This window comes from Pan troglodytes, chromosome 10 (genome assembly GCF_028858775.2).
Source record: "Pan troglodytes isolate AG18354 chromosome 10, NHGRI_mPanTro3-v2.0_pri, whole genome shotgun sequence".
Lineage (NCBI taxonomy): Eukaryota > Metazoa > Chordata > Mammalia > Primates > Hominidae > Pan > Pan troglodytes.
Window position 1 is genome coordinate 33,543,049 of NC_072408.2, and position 21,013 is coordinate 33,564,061.

At 34.5% G+C, this 21,013-nt stretch overlaps 1 protein-coding gene across 16 annotated transcripts in view; it reads right to left on the reverse strand.

The window, feature by feature from the left end:
- Positions 1-21,013, reverse strand: part of MON2 (MON2 homolog, regulator of endosome-to-Golgi trafficking) — a 127,340-nt gene that overhangs the window by 91,458 nt on the left and 14,869 nt on the right. For 4 of the 16 annotated variants that reach the window (XR_010148004.1, XR_010148003.1, XM_001165785.7 and 1 more), the window contains exons 2-7: positions 18,400-18,463; positions 8,931-9,058; positions 7,829-7,960; positions 3,913-4,042; positions 2,078-2,175; positions 1,259-1,384 (exon numbers count right to left, since the gene is read on the reverse strand). Coding sequence is in view for 14 of the 16 variants with exons in the window: in XM_001165785.7 (XP_001165785.3) it covers positions 1,259-1,384; positions 2,078-2,175; positions 3,913-4,042; positions 7,829-7,960; positions 8,931-9,058; positions 18,400-18,463 (678 nt within the window). In the remaining 2 variants the exon portion in view is untranslated. Of the gene's footprint in view, positions 1-1,258; positions 1,385-2,077; positions 2,176-3,912; positions 4,043-7,828; positions 7,961-8,930; positions 9,059-12,522; positions 12,604-15,517; positions 15,535-18,399; positions 18,464-21,013 lie in introns of those variants that run through there. The other 12 variants (XM_063785503.1, XM_063785502.1, XM_063785506.1 and 9 more) reach the window with 8 other exon arrangements.

Here is a 21,013-nt window from a genome sequence, read left to right on the forward strand (position 1 = left end):
GTATACCAAAAATTATGAGCCATATAAAACTAATTTCAGCTCCACATCCTGGCCTAAAAAATCTTATATTACTGTAGCACTTGATTCACTCATTTTGTAGGTAAGAGCAAAGGATAAAATGGATTACTTAGGGAGGAAGCATGGTAGGGGAAGGCACTAGATGAGTAGTTAAAAAACCTAAATTACAGTTCAAGACCTAATAACTAAGGGACCCTGTGCAAGTCACTGACTTGATTTTGGACTTTAGTTGTTTTCCATTTAAGTTATGTGAAAACACATAGCTAGATATATAAGCAAGTAAAAATCAACAATTTCTTTAGGCTTTTAAATATTATACAAGTAGCTCACATACCACATTTCCTTCACAGACCCATACACTGGGAAATACCTGACTATTAATAGATTGTCTCTAGAGATTCTTTCTATTATAAAAATTCCAAAATGTTAAGGCACTAAAAAAAAAGTAATGTAACACTAAACTGTTATATGTCTAAAGTTTGAGGCTACAATTCTCCATATCTTTCTTTCCTTCCTTTTTTTTTTTTAAATTTAAGAAATGGGGTCTCGCTCTCTCACCCAGGCTGGAATGTAGTGGCTTGAACACGGCTCACTGCAAACTTGACCTCCTGGGCACAAGCGATTCTCCTGCCTCAGTCTCCTGAACAGCAGGGAATACAGACATGCACCACCATGCCTAGCTTTTTAAAAAAATTTTTGTTTTATTATTTATCTTTTTGGAGACAGAGTCTTGCTCTGTCACCCAGGCTGGAGTGAAGTGATGCGATCTTGGCTCATCGCAACCTCTGCCTCCCAGGTTCAAGCCATTCTCTTGCCTCAGCCTCCCGAGTAGCTGAGACTACAGGCACCCGCCATCACTCCTGGCTAATTTTTGTATTTTTAGTAGAGACGGGGTTTCACCGTATTGGCCAGGCTGGTCTCAAACTCCTGATCTTATGACCCACCCACCTCGGCCTTCCAAAGTGCTGGGATTACAGGGGTGAGCCACTGCGCCCAGCCTTTTCATTTTATTTTCTGCATTGTTGGTGTCTCACTATGTTGCCTAGGCTGGTCTCGAACTCCTGGGCTCAAGCAATCCTCCCACCTCAGCCTCCCAAAGTGTTGCAATTACAGGCATGAACCACCAAGTCCGGCCTCTTTGCCACTTTTAAGGTGGAAAAAAAATACACGTTGCTTTCTTTAAAAATATCTGTAAAACAATTAAGATTAACTTTGTCACAAGATACTATAAATGGCTTACTTGTAAAAAGACCTGCGGAAAATCATTGAGGACTGACTCAAGTAATTCGAGGCCAAACGTCCGAGTCATTTCTGTCATGCCCACTAGCCAATAAGGAGCATCAGCATTAACCAACTGACAAAGATCCTGGGAAAATAAATCGAACAATTTCACGTGCTAGAATTAAATGTGCTTTTCCAAACTCGCAGTTCATAAATCTTTAAAAAAAAATCTCTCTTCTTATATAATACATGTTTTTGCTCCTTAGAAACTAAGCACTGGTAATTCCAATTTTGACAAATTGTGTAATTGATAGATTATATAAGTAAACTTTTAAAGAATCATATAACTACTGACAACACAGAGACAGTAGACAGATAAATGATTAATCTAACATTATTTCAAATGAAAAACTAAGCTTTTAATCTGAAGTAATCATATTTTCAGTACAGATTAATCTTGTTTTACCTAAAATCATTTATTCATGACAAGTGTTGTAAAAATCAGGTATCTATGTATCAAATTATACTACACAGACCAAATTTATTACTTAAATTTTCCTTGTTTAAAGAAACTTTTTTTTGTATGACTAGTTGTTTCTGATATACCTGTTTTCTAGTTCTGCATTTATTTCATTTTCTTAAAGTGAGTCATAACGTTTTATCATGTTAATTAGCTATAAAGTAAATATAAAAGTTGTTCTTTAGAACTATTTTAATACTACCTTTGACATATTTTCAAAAAAATTCACATTAAAAAAATTAGACATAAAATCCCCAACTAAAAAATTCACACAAAACTATATTTTAGAATAAAAATTACTTTTATCAACTAAAATACCTGGAAAAGCATATATGCATCTTTAGCACAAGGTTTGAGGGTACTGACAGATCTTCTGTTACTATTTCCTTGTACCAGTACTGGTTGTTCTATAATATCTGCAATCAAAACAGGATGGGTTTTAGGAGTTCATAATAGCCTTGAATAAATTATATATTCTGTTTAAAAGATAATGTTTAAAATAAATATTTGTTTATATAAGTTGAAATTATAATTTCAGAATTAAAATTTCCAATGTTAACATATGCCTCCAAAACAAAAAAAAATGGGAATCTATTTTTACACGAAATACCACAAAAATCACTCTTTGCTACCTTACATTCACTCTAGTAAGCTGGATATCTTTGTCCATACATTTGGTTTCCCAGTCTCCCATTCTTCAGCCCCTTTATTTCATGGATTTAAAATTCACATGATCTTTAAGTGTGCTTTTAAATATCAAACAAACATAAACGTTTACCATATGGTTAACTCCTCTACCATTTCACTATTTTCAAGAGAATTACTGCTTGATCTGCTGCTGTTACCATGTCAGTTACAGATACTCACCAGCTAAGAATCAGCTAGGATGGTGTTTCCCAACTCAGCATTTCTTTAACTACTAGTAAAAAATATCATTCTCTGTAAGTTATGACAGCCTGTTTTGAATAAATATTGACTTAACGACTACCTGAAAAGAAAAAAGTTCTAAGTATTTCTACTTTACTATAAAATATTAAATGGCAGATTAGCCTTAGAGACAAACAACTAAAACTACCACTCCAGGAATTTTATTGAGGTTACGAATGTATAAAACATTGAAACTGGGAAATTGCCCTGTGTTATTACAATATGATTTTGAATATTTTAACCAAATGGGACACATTATAATTCCTTAATATTTCAAACTACTAGAATTCTACCTGCATTTTTCCCCAAGAAAAAATAAAGAAAAAACAATATACCAAAGTGGAAATATTCTAATAAACGTAGTCGATAAAAATATTTTAAAAAAATTTTTTTTTTTTTTTGAGATGGAGTCTTGCTGTGTCACCCAGGCTGGAGTGCAGTGGTGCAATCACAGCTCACTGCAACCTCTGCCTCCCGGGTTCAAGTGATTCTCCTGCCTCAGCCTCTGGAGTAGCTGGGACTACAGATGCACACCACCACACCCAGCTGATTTTTTGTATTTTAGTAGAGACGGGGTTTCACCGTGTTGCCCAGGCTGGTCTCAAACTCCTGAGCTCAGGCAATCCACCCACCTCAGCCTCCCAAAATGCTACGATTACAGGCATGAGCCACCGCACCCAGCCAAAAATTAATTTTTATATTATTTAAATGTTCTTAACACATGTTAGCAGATACAGATAAAAATTTACGAGGGAAGCCCACTCTTGGAAATTTATCCTAAAGAAATAATTCAAAAAGATACGTAGGAAACCACCCAAAACAGTTATAAAACACTGAACAGAATGCAAGTGTCCAATAGGAGACTAGTTCAGTTAAATTAGAGAATGGCCATGAAATATAATGCAATCATTAAAATTTAAATTATGAGGACGAAGCAATAACATGAAAAATTCATAGAATGTAATGTTTGGTTAAAAAATACATATAATGCAATACTTGGTTTAAAATGTGAAATTATCATATTTAATACAAAATTATGCATACACTAGAAATAAACAAGGAAAACAAGGAGCCTATTCCTTAGGGGATCAAATTGTGAGGAATTTATTTTTTAAGTTGCCATTATAGACATAATAATGTTGATCATCTCAGCAAAGGCCGAAAGTTAACAAAAATGAAATCATCCAAGAACCACCCACAAAGTAAAACAACTTCTAGCACTTTACCTCTGTGTCGTTCATCTTCAGCAACCATCCTCTCAAAAACAACAGTAACAACTTGTCGCACTGTAGCAGCAGCTGTATTATTTGTAATATTATCTTTTGTGAAGTGTAGTCGAAAACAAAGAACGATTGCCTGAAAACACAATTTTAATTTAGTGTGAAATAAGATTGAAAAGCAAGGCCATTATCTTTATTGAATAATTTATGTTTGGTTGTTTCAGTCACCATTATGGAAAGTCCCACCATTTACAATAAAATATAAAATCCTCAGATTTTGATGTAATCCAAGTTGTCAGTAAATATATAGCCACAGAAGATTAGCTATGGTAATGTGAAACATACCTTTTAAAATTTGGTTTTTTAACATCTAGATAACAATGTGTTATGCTTTTATTTCCCCAGAATGACGTGCTTTGCAAATAACATGAACTCAAAGTTTGTTGTATCACTTAATGATCTGGAGAAGCTATGTGATTGCTAAGCACATAAATAAATAAAATTATGAAACTTTTAAAAGGAGTCATTTTTTTCTTTTAAAACTCAAGTTTATTGAGATGTAATTTATATACAATAAATTATAGAATCCCTTAAACTTATATAATTTGATGAGTTCTGACAAACATGTGGGCCCATGAAACTATGGCCACAATTGACAAACGAAATATTTCCATCACCCCAAAAGTTTTCTTGTGCTCCTTTGCCACCCATCTCTTCCTCTACCCGTGGCCCCAGGCAAACATCCATGTGCTTTATTCACTGCAGATCAATGGGCATTTTCTAAGATTTTTATATGAACAGATTAATTCAGTATGTGCTCATGTGGGCCCACCTTCTTCCACTTAGAATAATAGTTGTGAAATTCATCCACTTTGTTCTGTTTATCAGTAGTTTGTACCTTTTATTACCAAGCAGTATTCTATTGTACGAGTACACCATATTTTGCTTATCCATTTACCTGCTGGTGAATTTTCCAGGTTCTGACTATCGTTTAAAAAAAAAAAAGCTGCTATGAACATTCACATATATAAGTCACTGTGAGGACATATGTTTTCATTTATCTTGGGTAAATATCTGGAAGTGAAATGGATGGGTCATCTGGTAAGAATAGGTTTAACTTTTTAAGAAACCGCCAATTGGCTGGGCATGGTGGCTCACGCCTGTAAACCCAGCACTTTGGGAGGCTGAGGTGGGCGGTTCACTTGAGGCCAGGATTTGAAGGCCAGCCTGGCCAACATGGTGAAACCCTGTCTCTACTAAAAATACAAAAATTAGTTGGGTGTGGTGGTACACACCTGTAATCTCAGCTACTTGGGAGCCTGAGGCACGAGAATCCCTTGAGCCTGGGAGGTGGAAGGTTGCAGTGAGCCAAAGTTGCGCCACTGCACTCCAGCCCGGGCAACAGAGCAAGACACTATCTCAAAAAAAAAAAAAAGAAAAGAAAAGAAAAGAAAGAAACCGCCAGTTTCCCCAGTGGTTTTACAATTTTACATTTCTGCCAGCAGTATACGTGAATTCAGAACTATCCCTACATCCTCCATAACACTTGGTACGGTCTTTTTTCATTGTAACTATTCTAATGGAAGCATAATACTATTTCCTTATGGTTTTAATTTGTGTCCCTAATAATAACACTAAACTTCTTTTCATGTGTTTGTCACCCATTTGAATATATTATTTTAATGAAGTGTCTGTTGAAACCATTTGTCTATACTTAATTGGGTTGTCTGTGTTATGAATGAATTTTTTTTTTATTATACTTTAAGTTTTAGGGTACATGTGCACAATGTGCAGGTTAGTTACATATGTGTATATGTGCCATGCTGGTGTGCTGCACCCATTAACCCGTCATTTAGCATTAGGTATATCTCATAATGCTATCCCTCCCCCCTCCCCCCTCCCCCCACCCCACAACAGGCCCCAGAGTGTGATGTTCCCCTTCCTGTGTCCATGTGATCTCATTGTTCAATTCCCACCTATGAGTGAGAATATGCGGTGTTTGGTTTTTTGTTCTTGCGATAGTTTACTGAGAATGATGATTTCCAATTTCATCCATGTCCCTACAAAGGACATGAACTCATCATTTTTTATGGCTGCATAGTATTCCATGGTGTATATGTGCCACGTTTTCTTAATCCAGTCTATCGTTGTTGGACATTTGGGTTGGTTCCAAGTCTTTGCTATTGTGAATAGTGCCGCAATAAACATACGTGTGCATGTGTCTTTATAGCAGCATGATTTATAGTCCTTTGGGTATATACCCAGTAATGGGATGGCTGGGTCAAATGGTATTTCTAGTTCGTTACGAATGAATTTTAAGAGTTCTTTATATAGTCTAGATATAAGTCCTTTGTCAGATATTTGTATTTTCCCACATTCTGTGGCTTACTCAAGGATTTTAGTTTTTGTGCCCTAATAAATCTTTACCTACCCCAGTATCACAAAGATTTTCTCCTATTTATCCTTCCAAAAGTTTTCTACTTTTAAAAGAAGTCATTCTTGGAGAAAAACATAATGGTAGTTTTAGAATCAATGCCTATCACCTTAACTATATTAAAAATTTTAAAAGACACAAGCCTTTGATATCGCTACTACTCTTTAGATTTCAACATAAAGGAAAGACACAGTACATAGTTACATAGAAGCCTTCATATTACTCAATTTTATACTATTTCTTTATACTTTATTTTTTTCATCCCCAATTATTGCATTTCCAAATTAACCAACATACTAAAATAAATCCTATAACCAGTTCTTATTTCTTTAGTAGATCAAATGAAAACCTTTAATAAAACTTTAAATATATGCATCAGAACAATAATTTGATAGCTAGAAACCAAGACGAACGATACACAAAAGGATATACAAAAATATATATAATATTTATATAGCTCATATAAGCCTAAAAGAATAAACTATTTGCAATTAAAATCTCATTATGATCTAAGAACATCACTTGATATAGTATACACAGCTTAATGTGACAGTATACTGTACTTCTTTATAAGCCATGCAAATTATAATAAAGCTATTACTGAGAGTCTAAAAAATTCCTTAGACTATAATTCATTTACTGCTATGGTACTCTCTACTTTCTGTTCTTTAGAAATATTTCATAATAAAAAACTTTTTAAAAAGTGAAATAAATAATAGAATGGCTCTTACATGTTCCAAAGTGGGTGGGAGTGATGACAAAATGAGAACTAGCCATCATACATGCAATCTTATCTAGTATAAATGGTGAAAGAAGATTTGTCTAGCCATTTAAGAAACATATTTGAACTGTCTGGTTTACATACTATATACATGTGAAATTATGGGTAGGGAGAGCTATCACAGGGAATCTAAAATACTCAAGGCAGTATCTTTTTTTTTTTTTTGAGACGGAGTCTCACTCTGTCGCCCAGGCTGGAGTGCAGTGACACGATCTCGGCTCACTGCAAGCTCTGCCTCCTGAGTTCACGCCATTCTCCTGCCTCAGCCTCCCAAGTAGCCGGGACTACAAGGCGCCCGCCACTACGCCTGGCTAATTTTTTGTATTTTTAGTAGAGACGGGGTTTCACCGTATTAGCCAGGATGGTCTTGATCTCCTAACCTTGTGATCTTACAACACGTTTTTTTTTCTTAGTTCCCTCCTTCCCTATTCTTACTCTTGGGCTACTTTCTCTCTTTTTTCCATTTCCTATTCACAACTCAGCCTGTTGGCTGTACCCAAGGGGCTTTGCTTAAGCACCCCAACGTGATTTCAACTCTAACCTGGAAAAAATAAGGTACCAACAGTTATTAACATGCAATGTCAATCATCGCCATAGCTGTAGGGAAGTTGCTTTTAGTTCAAATGGCACCAAGCTTTTCTCTTTCAGCCAGCTTATTCAAATAGTGTCTCAAAGCACATATGAACTCTGGCAAACAGTTTTCCTACCTTAGAAAGTGCCTCATCATGAACTACTGTATTGGTTGTTAAAAGAACAAGAACTGTTTGAAGTAGCTTAAGTTCTTCAAGACTATTCTCCATTAGCTGCCAAAGCATGTTAATTATATTTCCAGCTGCAGTCTGTAAAATAGTTATTTAATTATTGTCAACAAATACAATATAGATGTTGATGTCCCTAAATAAGAGAAGGTATACAAACCTACATCAGCTGAAGAGGATTTCTTGATCACAATAACAAAACCCATATTTTTAGATCTCTAGATCCAAACACATCTCTCAAGTAATTTAGGACTTACAATCAATTCTCTCCCTCAAAAATTGTAATATCTTATTTGAATATATACAAATAGCAGCAAGCAGTTTTGTAATACCTAGTCAAAATCACAGCTCATTTCTACAATAATGTTGATAGATTGTATTTGGACATGAATAATACGAACATATGCAAATTAGCTATGAGCCTGCTGTTTCAGATACAAATACTTCATTTACAGTATGCTACAGAAAAAAAATGCAACCCATATTAACAACACATTGGCACACTCAATTAAATCTGACATTGTTTAAGATGATACATTAATGTCAAAACATTTATCACTTCTATTATAGTACTTATGGAGTACAAAATTAAGAATAACACCATTAAATTTGAGACCAACATGCAGATGCATGGTTAAGAAATATTTTTTCTCATTTTTCCATCATAAGGTTAGATATGAACAATACGTTTAAGTCAATGAAAAACAAATTATTACTCCATATAATCTAGGAAAGAGAGTCATGCTCTTCCCTCCTTTTTATAAAAGAAAAATTAAATAACCAATTAAATTGAAAACTTGCTTGAGTCTCAAAATTTTCATCTACATTACTGAACTGTGACTTCTTAGATTACAAATGACTTGCAAAAATACTTGTTTGTGAGTGTTTAATGAGGAGAAAATTTGGCAATATTTTTAAATAAAGCCATTTTCTCCAAGCACATTGCTATTTGTAAAAGTTTTATATTAAATATCAGGTATGTTTCATTCTCCTTTCATGAAAACTTCTGATTCAACTCTTAGGTGAAGTTTAGATAAAATCTTCATATTACCTCAGACACGACTTCATGTGACATGAGTCTCTGAATAGCAGCCAAACATAGCTGAGTGATCTTCGGTTCCTTGGTTCCACAACCCATTAAAAAAGGCTGTACAACCTCTGAGCTGTTCTCTTTCAGTGCTTCATTTAGAACACATATAAAGTAAATTATTAAAATTAATCTATAATTAAGAATGCATTTTTATATAATTACAACCAGTAATAGCGATCTCAGAAAAAATCCACTTTAAGTAAAATAAACACCAAAACAAAAATCAAGTAGCAAGAGTTAAAATACCTTGGACAGACACTCCAGACTCTGTATCTAAGCTATACGCCTTAACTACTGCTTTCCCATGCTTTTCTCCTAACACTCTGTCCTTTGGTTCTCCTCCATCTTCTGCTACAAACTCTATTAGGACATGGATTTTCAAAACTTCTTTCCCACCTGAAAAAAGCACTCTATTTCTTCATATACTGCAGGAGGGAAAACATAAATAAGAATTCCCACCCTAGAATAGAATCATTAAAAATAGTACATACATCATCCCCACAATACTTGTAAATGAATATTAAGAAATTTCCTAGAATTTTATTATATGCCTTGAATTTAAACAGCCCTAATTTCTTCAAGAAATAAACACATTTCATTAAAAACAATAACATTACTCCTCTTATTACTGAAACAGCACTTTAAATTAATTGGGTACACATGCTATAATTCCAAACCTTAATTTAACTTCTTCTACCAAGCCAGCTCACTCAGAAGTTTTTAAGTGGCAATAAAAATGTAAGAGGTTAGAAAATGCACAAACTGAATTACACATAATTAAATTTACAAAATGAAATTAAATCTACACACATTTACTGAAAGACTACACAAAGATGGATAAGACAAGTTTGTCATCCTTACAGAATTTGAATAAATGACATGGAATTCCAAGTCAAGAGAACATTAAACTCATAAGCGATTATTTGTTTTGTGTGTTTGTGTGTGTGTATATGTGTATGTGTGTGTGTGTCTGTGTGTGTCTTTTTGGTTTTTGTTGTTTTGTTTTTTTGAGACGGAATCTTGTTCTGTCCCCAGGCTGGAGAGCAGTGGCGCGATCTTGGCTGACTGCAACCTCTGACTCCCTGGTTCAAGTGATTCTCCTGCCTCAGCCTCCCAAGTAGCTGGGATTACAGGTATGCACCACCATGCCCGGCTAATTTTTGTATTTTTAGTAGAGACGGGGTTTCACCATGTTAGCAAGGATGGTCTCCATCTCCTGACCTCGTGATCCACCCGCCTCAGCCTCCCAAAGTGCTGGGATTACAGGCGTGAGCCACCGTGCCCGGCTGTGATTATTTTTTATTAAAAGAACTAACTCTATCAGTTATTTTTTGAGGCAAGACATGCAATAAAGACATATAAATCTAAGTTTTAAAATGTTTCTCAAAAGAAATTGACACAAAGTAATTCAGAATCACCATTAAAAATGTAAAACCAGTGTTAACATTAATTTTATCATTTAAATCCTCATCTTCTTCTTCCAAAGCTGTCTTTATGGTATGGTAAATTAAGACTACAACTTCCTACAGCCTGCGCTGCAAAGTCCCTCAGTATGCCAGCATAAATTACTGATTTAGCACAGCTAAAGATGGCAAATGTAACTGGCAATGAACAGTGTTCCCAAAAGGGCTCCCTGTCCTTATTCCCTTGCTTTCTTGTACACAAAGGTTTTGATTCAAACCTAGAGACAAATTTTCCATAACGATATGAATGATTAAAAGATGATGACCATAAAGCTCCTCATAAAGCTTCAATAAAATGATTAAATATCCTACCAGATTTAATCCTGCCAGAACCACTGAAGTGTGAGGCAATCCCTATCTCTGCTGAACACTCCTTATTAAATGCTATTCAGGCAAATTAAAAGCTCTTAATAGTAACCAAGTTACATTTATAATTTTTATGTGTTAATATGTTTCTCATTTCAGCATCTCAATAATCTTAGAGAGTTTACAGGGCCTGATGCAGCCCTACTGATATAGTAAGTAGGTAGTAAAGCCAGAATTTGAAAATACCGTATGTCTTCTAACTCCTGGTTCACTATTCTTCCTACAACATTATGCTGCCATTCCTTATGGTACATAGCAACCTGACAATAATGGAAGTTAAAAGAGGACCCAGTGATTTGCACTTTAAAGTTGTCTGCCTGAAGTCTTCAGACAAATAAAGGAAAATGAACTCATTTTCATAAAAAACAAAAAAGAAGATATACTTTCATAGGGTTTAAGATGCCAATGATTTTAAGACATACCCATAGTATCACAACAACAAAAGAAGTCAGTGACAATTAAACTACGACACAATGCTTTCTAATCACTTAGAATTTTTCTTCACAATTTCATCCTCTGGGCCATAAACAGCACTGGGAATGAACACCTTATTTCTTGAAAGAATACTTCACTATTGTCTCTGAGATTTTCTTCTAAGTCAATGGCACCCATTCTGCATGTTTTGTTACTGGTGCTTTTTTCATCTTACCATAGATGTTAACAGAAAGTTTTCAATAACTAGGGTGACACTTTAAACAGCAATTCAACTCAACGTATGTGGTATCAACAATGCATGCAACTCAACTGATGTGATAATAACATGAAGAACCATGAACAAGTTCATGCACATATTGAAAAAGATAGCTACAACATCACCTGGCTCATAATGATTCTAAGATGCCATCAACTGCAAGATGCATACCAATCAGGGGATGTTAAAAGGTGAAAAAACTGTGCATATTAAAATCAACAAAATAAGGTGAGTCATGGTGAAATGCTGTGTACATGTTGGCTACAACCAGGTCTATCAAGCCGAGATAAACTTACGGTAGTAATAGAAATTAATTTTTAAATTTATTTTAATGTAATTCAAAGGAATCAAACATCTATTTCTCATCTTTTCCCTCCCAATTTATATGAGAATAATCAAAAAGGAAGTTTATATGTTATCTAGAATAAATGATCAACAAAACAATAAAACCTATTTATCTATTCTAAGTCTTCTGAAGTATACTTTGAAAAACAAAAACACATCCACTGTATTGAGATCATAATTCAGTAAGAGAAAAATCATAAGGAAAAAAGTTATTGCTTTTCCTTTTCTTCTTTAAAAAGTGGTAATAGTCCAAAAAAGTATAAATTATTCTTGCTCTTCCAACTGAGAGATATCCACTCTCCACAATAACTTTAATAATATGTTAGTTAATGATAGCTTTACGTAAATACCTTCCTACGGACTGAGATTTTAGAAATCACACTGAGGAAAAGGCTGTACAGCAATATAAAGAAGACATTTTACTTTAACCATTTTGTATGTCATTCCAGAAAAAAACAAAACAAAACAAAAAAAACAGAAAAAGCTGATTCTTTTTGATGAAAGTTATTTGTTTCTATTTTCATTAAAACATAAAAATAGGTTACGGAGAGGGATAAAAGAAAAAGTTTATTTTCTGCCTAAGTCCCTCAATAAGTGTAACTCTTTAATAGAGTAACACTATGTGTTGGATAAATATTGTATTTCCAAATTATATAACTGTGAGATCAAATGATGCACTTTCACACACCTGAAAAAGGTCCACCAGGTCCCCATATCCTAGGGGTTTCCTTGCTCTGAGCAGTTTCACTGCATAATTGCAGTTTTTATCCTGGAAAAAAAGAATTAAACTAGGATACCCCACTATGAATCATATTAACAGGTGTAATAAAAGTTTTATTGTGAAAAATTTTAACAACCATTAAAAAATAAACTTCAATTCTTATGAAAGAAAATGTGACTTAGACATTATTTTGATACTCAAAATGCTTAAAATCTAGTTCTGGGGAAGACTGACATTCCTAACAACATTAAAAGGTATTTTAGTGGGTTCAAAACGTCTGAAAATATATTTAAATGATCCAAGAATGAGGACAAATGAAAGTCTAGGCAGTTTCACATTAAAAGCACATTACAGGAAAGGGAAGGGCTATTTAACAAATGATGTTGGTTCAATTGGTTAGTAATTTTGCAAAAGAAAAAATCTAAGTCCTCACATTATCCTACATATTATTAAGAAAAATCAAACCATAAAATAAAAATGACTATCAACTACGTAGAAGGAGAAGGTCATCCTAAGTGCAGAGCTACAAAAGAAATCAGAAAAAGTGGTTAGGTTATATAAAACTGAAAAGCTTCTAGATAAAAAAATTAAAAGGTAAATGGCCTAGAAAAAATATGATATCAACATGATGGGAGGTTAATATTTTTCCTGTATCAATAGCTCAAGCAATTTGACAAGGAAAACACAAAAGTTCGAAGAAATGAATGTAAAATTTTAAAAAAGAATAATTTAATACAGGGAAAAATGATCAACATCTAGTGGAAGTGAGAATTCATTTGTCTATTTAATTACCAAAAGACTTTTAAAAATAATAATCCTGGCAAGGAGGTTATAAAAATATGCTCACTTATTGTTGGTAAAGGTATAAACTTTCATCTTTTTGGAAAGCAGTATGGTAACATATTCTAGGAATTTTAAACATATTCATACCCTTTAACTTTATAATCCCACTTATAGAAATTTATTAAGAAATAATTCTAAATACTGAAACATGCCTAACATAAGGAAATCGTTAAACTACAATCCACTTGCTGAAATATCATACAGCAATTTTATTAAATTTTTTTTATTTCTTTTTCTTTATTATAGTTTAAGTTCTGGGATACATGTGCAGAACGTGCAGGTTTGTTACACAGGTATACGTATGCCATGGTGGTTTGCTGCACCCATCAACCCATCATCTACATCAGGTATTTCTTCTAATGCTATCCCTCCCCTATCATACAGCAATTTAAAACATTTAAAAAGACTGGCATCAAAGAAAAATATTTATAACAAAAAACACGAATGATATAAGAATGTAAATTTTAAAAAGAAAAAAAGAATAAATAAAAGCACACTGTACTGTAGATAAACTATGTAATCTCCCTGGCTCAACAGGTCAATTTCTGAAAATGGCATTATTTACAGCCCCTGGTGTCTTCTAGCCTGGATTTTAGAAATAGCTTCCCAAAAGATCTCTGCCTAAATGATGATACACTGAAATATATCCTCCACACTGCTATCCTAATTTACTTAAAATATAAATATGAACGTGTCACTTCCCTGACTCAAACTCTTCCCATCATGCTGCTCAGGATATCACATAATGGCCCCTATGAAATTCCTGACACCTATTCCCCCTTCATACTTTACAGTCAGGCAACACTTCAATAGTGTATCCGAATACACCAAGCTCTATACACAAACCTCATGTATTTAAGAAGTCCCCTTTACTTTATACTTTTATATTTTATTTGCCTGACTAAGTCTTCCTCAGGCTTCCAGACTCAGTCTCAGATTCCCAGGCTGGGTTAGGTGCCTTCCCTATGTCCCCATAACAACCCTCTCTATACTTCTACCTTGGCATTAACCACATAGTATAAAAATTCTATGCTGAGGGTCAGTCTCCTTCATTTTTCTGTTATCTGGTTGACATGAACTTAAGATGATAAAACTCACGTACTCAAATCACGTAAAATTAAAGAGAGGTAGAAAAACATACTAGAGGCAGCAACGACTTAGTTGCCTCTTAGTGTAATTTATTTATTAGCCTGCATTTAAAGAGGGCTTACTATTTCCCATGTAGGATGCTAAATACTGGCAACATAAGTCACAATAAGATGTTGACTCTGACCTCAGGGAGTATGTCATCTAGAAGAAAAAGTTTCTAGAAAAGGTCTTCAAAAGCCAAATGAAGGAGTAGGTAGGCTAAACAGAATGAAGGGCACAAACATTTCTTTCAAGTGTATTTCTTGTATTTCCATATAGACTGGAGGTGAATTTCATTACCCATTTTTATATCTCCTCTAATGATTCTTACATAATTATTTACTCATTAGGAATATGTTGCATGATATATTCTATAGATGTTTGTAAAATATCACAAGCACATTTATTGATAAGAAAATATATTAAATATATAAATATAAATATATTCAATTTTAAAAGCAAATAAATTACCTTTTAGAATCAGGAAAAAATTCCAAAGTATATTTACTCATTGCTACTTAAAGACCTTTTAGTTATGAGCTCTTTAAAAAGAAGATGAGGGAACAACATGTGAAAAAAGAACAAAAGTCACATCTACTGATTATTTATGTAAAAATTATTTATGTATACTGACAGCAGCTGAAAGCAGCCACAGGTAGATGTAACCACTACGGTTTGGGGTAGGGGCTAAATATACAATGTTAAAAGATACCACAACTTCATTGATTTCCTTGTTACAAATATTTATGCAAAAAGCAGATTATGTAATTTTTGTATAACAAAGAATTTCTGAATTTTTAGTATACTATAAGCTAGGATAATAAACGCAATTTGTAATATATAATATTCATATAATAAATGTAAGATTAAGGCATTTGGCCTTGTAAATGAAAACTTTATGTTGCTATCTCTCATTTTCAAAGTTTTATTTTTAAAGAAAATGGAAATTTTGAAATAATGATCTGTACATCTGAATCAATGCTGACATTACCTGGCATAGCATTCCCACTTATGTCAGCATTCATGACAGCAGTGAAAACAAAGAAAAATAAACATTAAAGGAGGATGCTTAAAAGAAGGGGAGATGTAAAGCAAAGACTTATTCTGAAATATAAATAATATTCCCTTGGAAAATAAATCTAAGAAAACTAAAGTTGACTAGAAATCTATGCTGAGTATCATTAATTAAACTACTTGATCCAAATTAAAAGTTATCATTCTTACAACAAATCTTTATATATTCTGAATATACAGAGAAATATGAGATTTCAATATCCAATCTCATTTGAGACTCCTCAATTGTTTGGTATTTTTGACATACATTAGAGCACAAAAGTAGTATAGTCTCCTATAGTCTCAAGTACCATAAAGAAGTAAATACTTCTCACGAAATTTTAAAAAGTTAACTAAAAATTTTTCTCAGTATTAACTGTACTCTTAATTACATAGTTTAGAAACTATATACTGACTAATTTAAACTCTGTTTTGAAGAGCCTCTGATTTTCAAGATGATAGTGGCCTATAAATCTATAACTTTTAGGTATAATTGCTTTAAATACTTCAGAAAAAATACTAGGATAAAGTTTAAGTGCGAATATACCTCCTCAAGTATATGGGCTCTGGATACTACAAAGATTAAAACATGACTATTAATTGTATTTGCACCAGATCTGTTCTAACTTGATTTGAATAATGCAAATTGAATTAAAATGAAATTAACAGCCTGCCTATATATTTAAATCATACCGACTAAGTCAAAATTTTTCTTACTCATCTTAAGAGTAATTTATTAGACATTTTACTTGGGATGGAGTGCTGGAATAACGGTGATCCTCTGAGGAAATCAGTCTTTTTTTAAAAAAAGTCTTCCACGAACTATAAAACCAATAAAAATTTGTATTACTGGAGAATAATTAAGGATTTAGCACGGTATCAACAAGGATATTAGCAACAGTAAATATTTTAAATATTTACAGTGATATTCTAATACGATTGGCCTATGGTAAGTCTCCAACATAAAAATATCCAGGTCATCATTTTTCTTTAAACACCAATTTCCCCACAGTAGCTAATCTGCCTAATGTACATCTCCCATTAAAACCCACATGCTGGCCGGGCGCAGTGGCTCACGCCTGTAATCCCAACACTTGGAGAGGCCGAGGCGGGAGAACCACGAGGTCAGGAGTTCGAGACCAGCCTGGCCAACATGATGAAACCCTGTCTCTACTAAAAATACAAAAATTAGCCAAATGTGGTGTTGGGCACCTGAAATCTCAGCTACTCGGGTGGCTGAGGCAGGAGAATCGCTTGAACCCAGGAGGCAGAGGTTGCAGTAAGCCGAGATCACACCATTGCACTCCAGCTGGGACAACAAGAGCGAAAGTCCATCTCAGGAAAAACAAACAGACAAACAAAAAAAACCCACTTGCCAGCCTTCCTAACCCTACCATGTGCACCTCTGCCTTTACCCACCACTTTCACTATACCCCTTCTCAATATGCACACAGAGCATTATTTACTTCTGTTCATAATGTTATAAAACTATTTGGTGTTTTGATAGACTGTTCAAAATCAGGGAAAAAGCTGTGGGAAACAGATGTAATTGAGGAGCGCTTATGCTAAGGGCAAATTTCCAGCAAAGCTGGATAGCCTAAGTGAAATCCACTCTTGCCCCCTGATCCTTAATCTGACCCCAAAAATCTTAATTTCATTTCATAACACTCTGAAATCCCACCAGTTACAGATTTACTGGTATCCCTTTTAAAAAATGTAAAGTATATGAAAGTTAAAGAGATTATTTACTATTTGGACTCTGTGTAAATTAATTTAATAGGACTACTTTCCTCATAGATTAGCTGAGATCAACAGCACTACTGGAACTGGAAATGCAGATTAAAGGATCACTGAAGCAAGCACTGGTTACGTATGTAATACTTGGGAGTAAGTAGCTAACGTGGAAACCTGGTGATACCATGGTAGCACACTGTAGCAGGAAGAACATGGGCTCCTGAACACTCCTGGATTTTAATCTGGTTCTACCACCTTTCCTGTGACCTTGGGCAAGTAACTTAACCTCTTCACATCTCAATTAGCTCTACTATCAAATAAGATAATATTTCCCCACAAGGTTGTTATGTAAGATAGAATGACATAAGTGCCTTGCATATAACAGATTCTTAAAAAAAAAAAAAGCCAGTTTACCTCTTTTCCATGTTCATTATTGAGGCAAGAACAAAAGGCACCAAGGAAGAGAAAGGAGTGGACTGGGTAGAAAAGAAGGATGCCAAAGAGAAACTCCTGAAAATTCCTCCTTGAAAATCGGGTTCAATCAAGAGAAGGTAAGAAAATATTTTTGTTTTCTTTTCTCTACTTCACTCTCATTCTTTTTTCATGATCATACTGCCTTAATCCCAAGACTCAAAATTCATATGGTACAACTAAATACAGAAGACTATGTTATGAACTGTTCGTATTATATTAAAGAGAAAGTAGATCACAGAAGGTGGACTGAGAACCAATCTTTCATTCAATACAATGGAACAAATATTACTGAATGCTTTTTGTGGTGTGTCTCAGGTGATTGTCAGGAAGTGGAGGAGAATGCGAAGATGAGTAAGAAAAAATTCCTTGCCTTTAAGGAGTCAGTAGTGTTAAGGTTTCTGATTTCAGAGAATTTTTGTAGCATTCGTCTCTGGGAAACACAGTCAGTTCATAAGTTATGGACTTTTGCCCATTCTGTATCATTATAAATAGCATATGTTAGGGCATGAGGAAGAGATGTTACAGAAAACTGATGGCTTTTACAATAAAGATTCTACTTTTACTATTAGTCAAATTTTTGTTTATTATTAAATTTTTAATACAAAAAATTACCTGCCAAAATTTCAGTGTTTCGTGCAGCAATTGTTTTAACTTTTATTATTCCTGATTCAGCAGCCTGCAAGAATAAAAATAATTAGAACACAAAATTTACTGCCAAAATGAATTATCTATGGAAAATAAGTCATATGTGATAGACAAAATATCAAGCACAAAGTCAGTCACTACCCTACCACCTTTTTAATTTTCAAACCATCAGATACTAAGCCCAGTAGTGACATATACGTTAAATGTAATAAAACATGATTAATTTGATTATTCACATGCAAACTCTGAATGCACTACAACATGTTGCCTTCCTCTGCCTTAAGGCATTATCTGGAATACCTCAATCCCCTGCAAAGTTAAATCTTCCGAGAATAAAAATAACAAACAAAAACAAAATCTACTGAAAATAATTAGGCTCCTTTTCCCCATTTCAAGCCTCCTCTCCCTCCACCACACACAAAAAAATTATAGAACACTGCAAAATCAAGTAAAACTACTGTGTGGGATTTATTTATTTATTTTTGATGGAGTTTTTTGCTCTTGTTGCCCAGGCTGGAGTCCAATGGCACGATCTTGGCTCACCACAACCTCCGCCTCCCTGGTTCAAGCCATTCCCCTGCCTCAGCCTCCCAAGTAGCTGGGATTACAGGCACCCACCACCATGCCTGGCTAATTTTTGTATTTTTAGTAGAGTGTTTTATTTTTGTACTTTTTGTACTTTTAGTTGGCCAGGCTGGTCTTGAACTCCTGACCTCAAGTGATACACCCATCTCAGCCTCCCAAAGTGCCAGGATTACAGGCATGGGCTACCGTGCCCAGACCTGTGTTGGATTTTAAAAACTACTTTGTTTTCTTTTTTGAGAATGGATAACCAAACACTTCATTAACCGTAGTATGTTTAGCCGGCAGTACTGGCAAGTCACACAGTATTTTACAGAATGCCACAGAACTGCACCGGCCATTTGGCTACATGTGGCTATTAAGCACTTGAAATGTGGCCAGTATGAATTGAGCTATGCTCTAAGTGTAAAATATATACTAGGTTTTGAAGACTTAGTATTAAAAAAAAGAATATAACCTATCCCCTAAATATTTATACTGACTACATGTTGAAATAATATTTCAAATTATTACGTTAAATTATTATTAAAATTAAATGTCTGTTTCTTTTTACTTTTTTTCCCCTTTTTTTTAGAGACAGGATCTTGCGGTACTGCCCAGCCTGGAGTGCAATGCCACAATCATGGCTTACAGCAGCCTCAAACTACTGGGCTCAAGTGATCCTTCCACCACCGTCTTCCAAGGAGCTGGTACTATAGGTACATGCCACCACGTCCAGCTAATTTTTTAATTTTTTTGGTAGAGACAGGGCCTTGCTATATTGCCTAGGCTAGTCTTGAACTCCTGGCCTCAACCGATCCTCCCACCTCAGCCTCCCAAAGTACTAAGATTACAAGCATGAGCCACTGCACCTGGCTTCTTTTTACTTTTTAATGCAGTTAAAAATTACATATATGTATCACATCTGTAGCCCACATTATAATTCCATTGAAGAGTGCTGAGATATAATATTGACATATTATTTCCATCATAGAAACTTGGAACATTTTTATTATTTAGAAACATGCTATTTTATACATACACTGTTATCTATACTTCCAAAGATAGTAAGTACGTACTCATAAGAAGCTATATGTACAAGTTTTCTTATTAATTTGCTTGCTACTTGGTCATTTATTTTATCTCTTACTGCTTGCTAAGGGACAAGTGGTAGCAGTCTCTAAAGGTTTAAAAATAATTATGTAAAAACACCAGTATGCTATGGCCTGTTAGTCTGACAAACAATGAATTGATGTCTAAAATAAAGAACACATTGTAAGATATACCATGTGCAGTAGACTTCTGTCATTTTGTTGGCTCCAAGCATGTCAAGCCCTTGCTTGTGTTTGAAGAATTCCTAACTTCATAAATTTTGGTGCAAAACAGAGCCTATCTTCCAGTATTAAAACTGAAAATGTAGATGCTTTTCCACATGCCCTGCTGGCAGCCTATGCTTACCCACAGAGATGTACCCACCAGCAATTTTGAATGTAGAACCTAGTAACAAAGAGCAGAGACAACAAAGAATTCTTTCTGATGACAGCAATAGTGAAAGCAGTATCTAGTTTCCGAAGGCAGCAGAACCAGTAGTGGCCTAGAGTGACCAGCATACCCAGAAGTGCAATCAACAGCATCCAGTCATCATTCAGCAGACACAGCCGTAACGGTCACGCTGGCATGAGTTTTGCCATGGTTCTAGTTGTTTAGCCTCCCCTTTGTTTATACACTTTTTCTAGGGCTGGCTCCATCCAGCCTTCTACCAACTCTGTAAACCACTCAATATCCTATCAGTAAAGTTTATTTAAGCTTAAATCAGCCAGAGTCAGCTTTCATTGCTCACAACTAAGAAGCCTAATGGATACACTAGGACTTATTTCTAAAACTTTAGAAAATGGAAAGGTCCCAAATTAAATTAATACATCTCCTAGAAGAAAAACATGGTCAAAATGAATTACTTCAGGGAAAGATTATTGGTTTTCTGATTACTTGGGCAGTGTATATTAGCAACACCAGAAGCTTT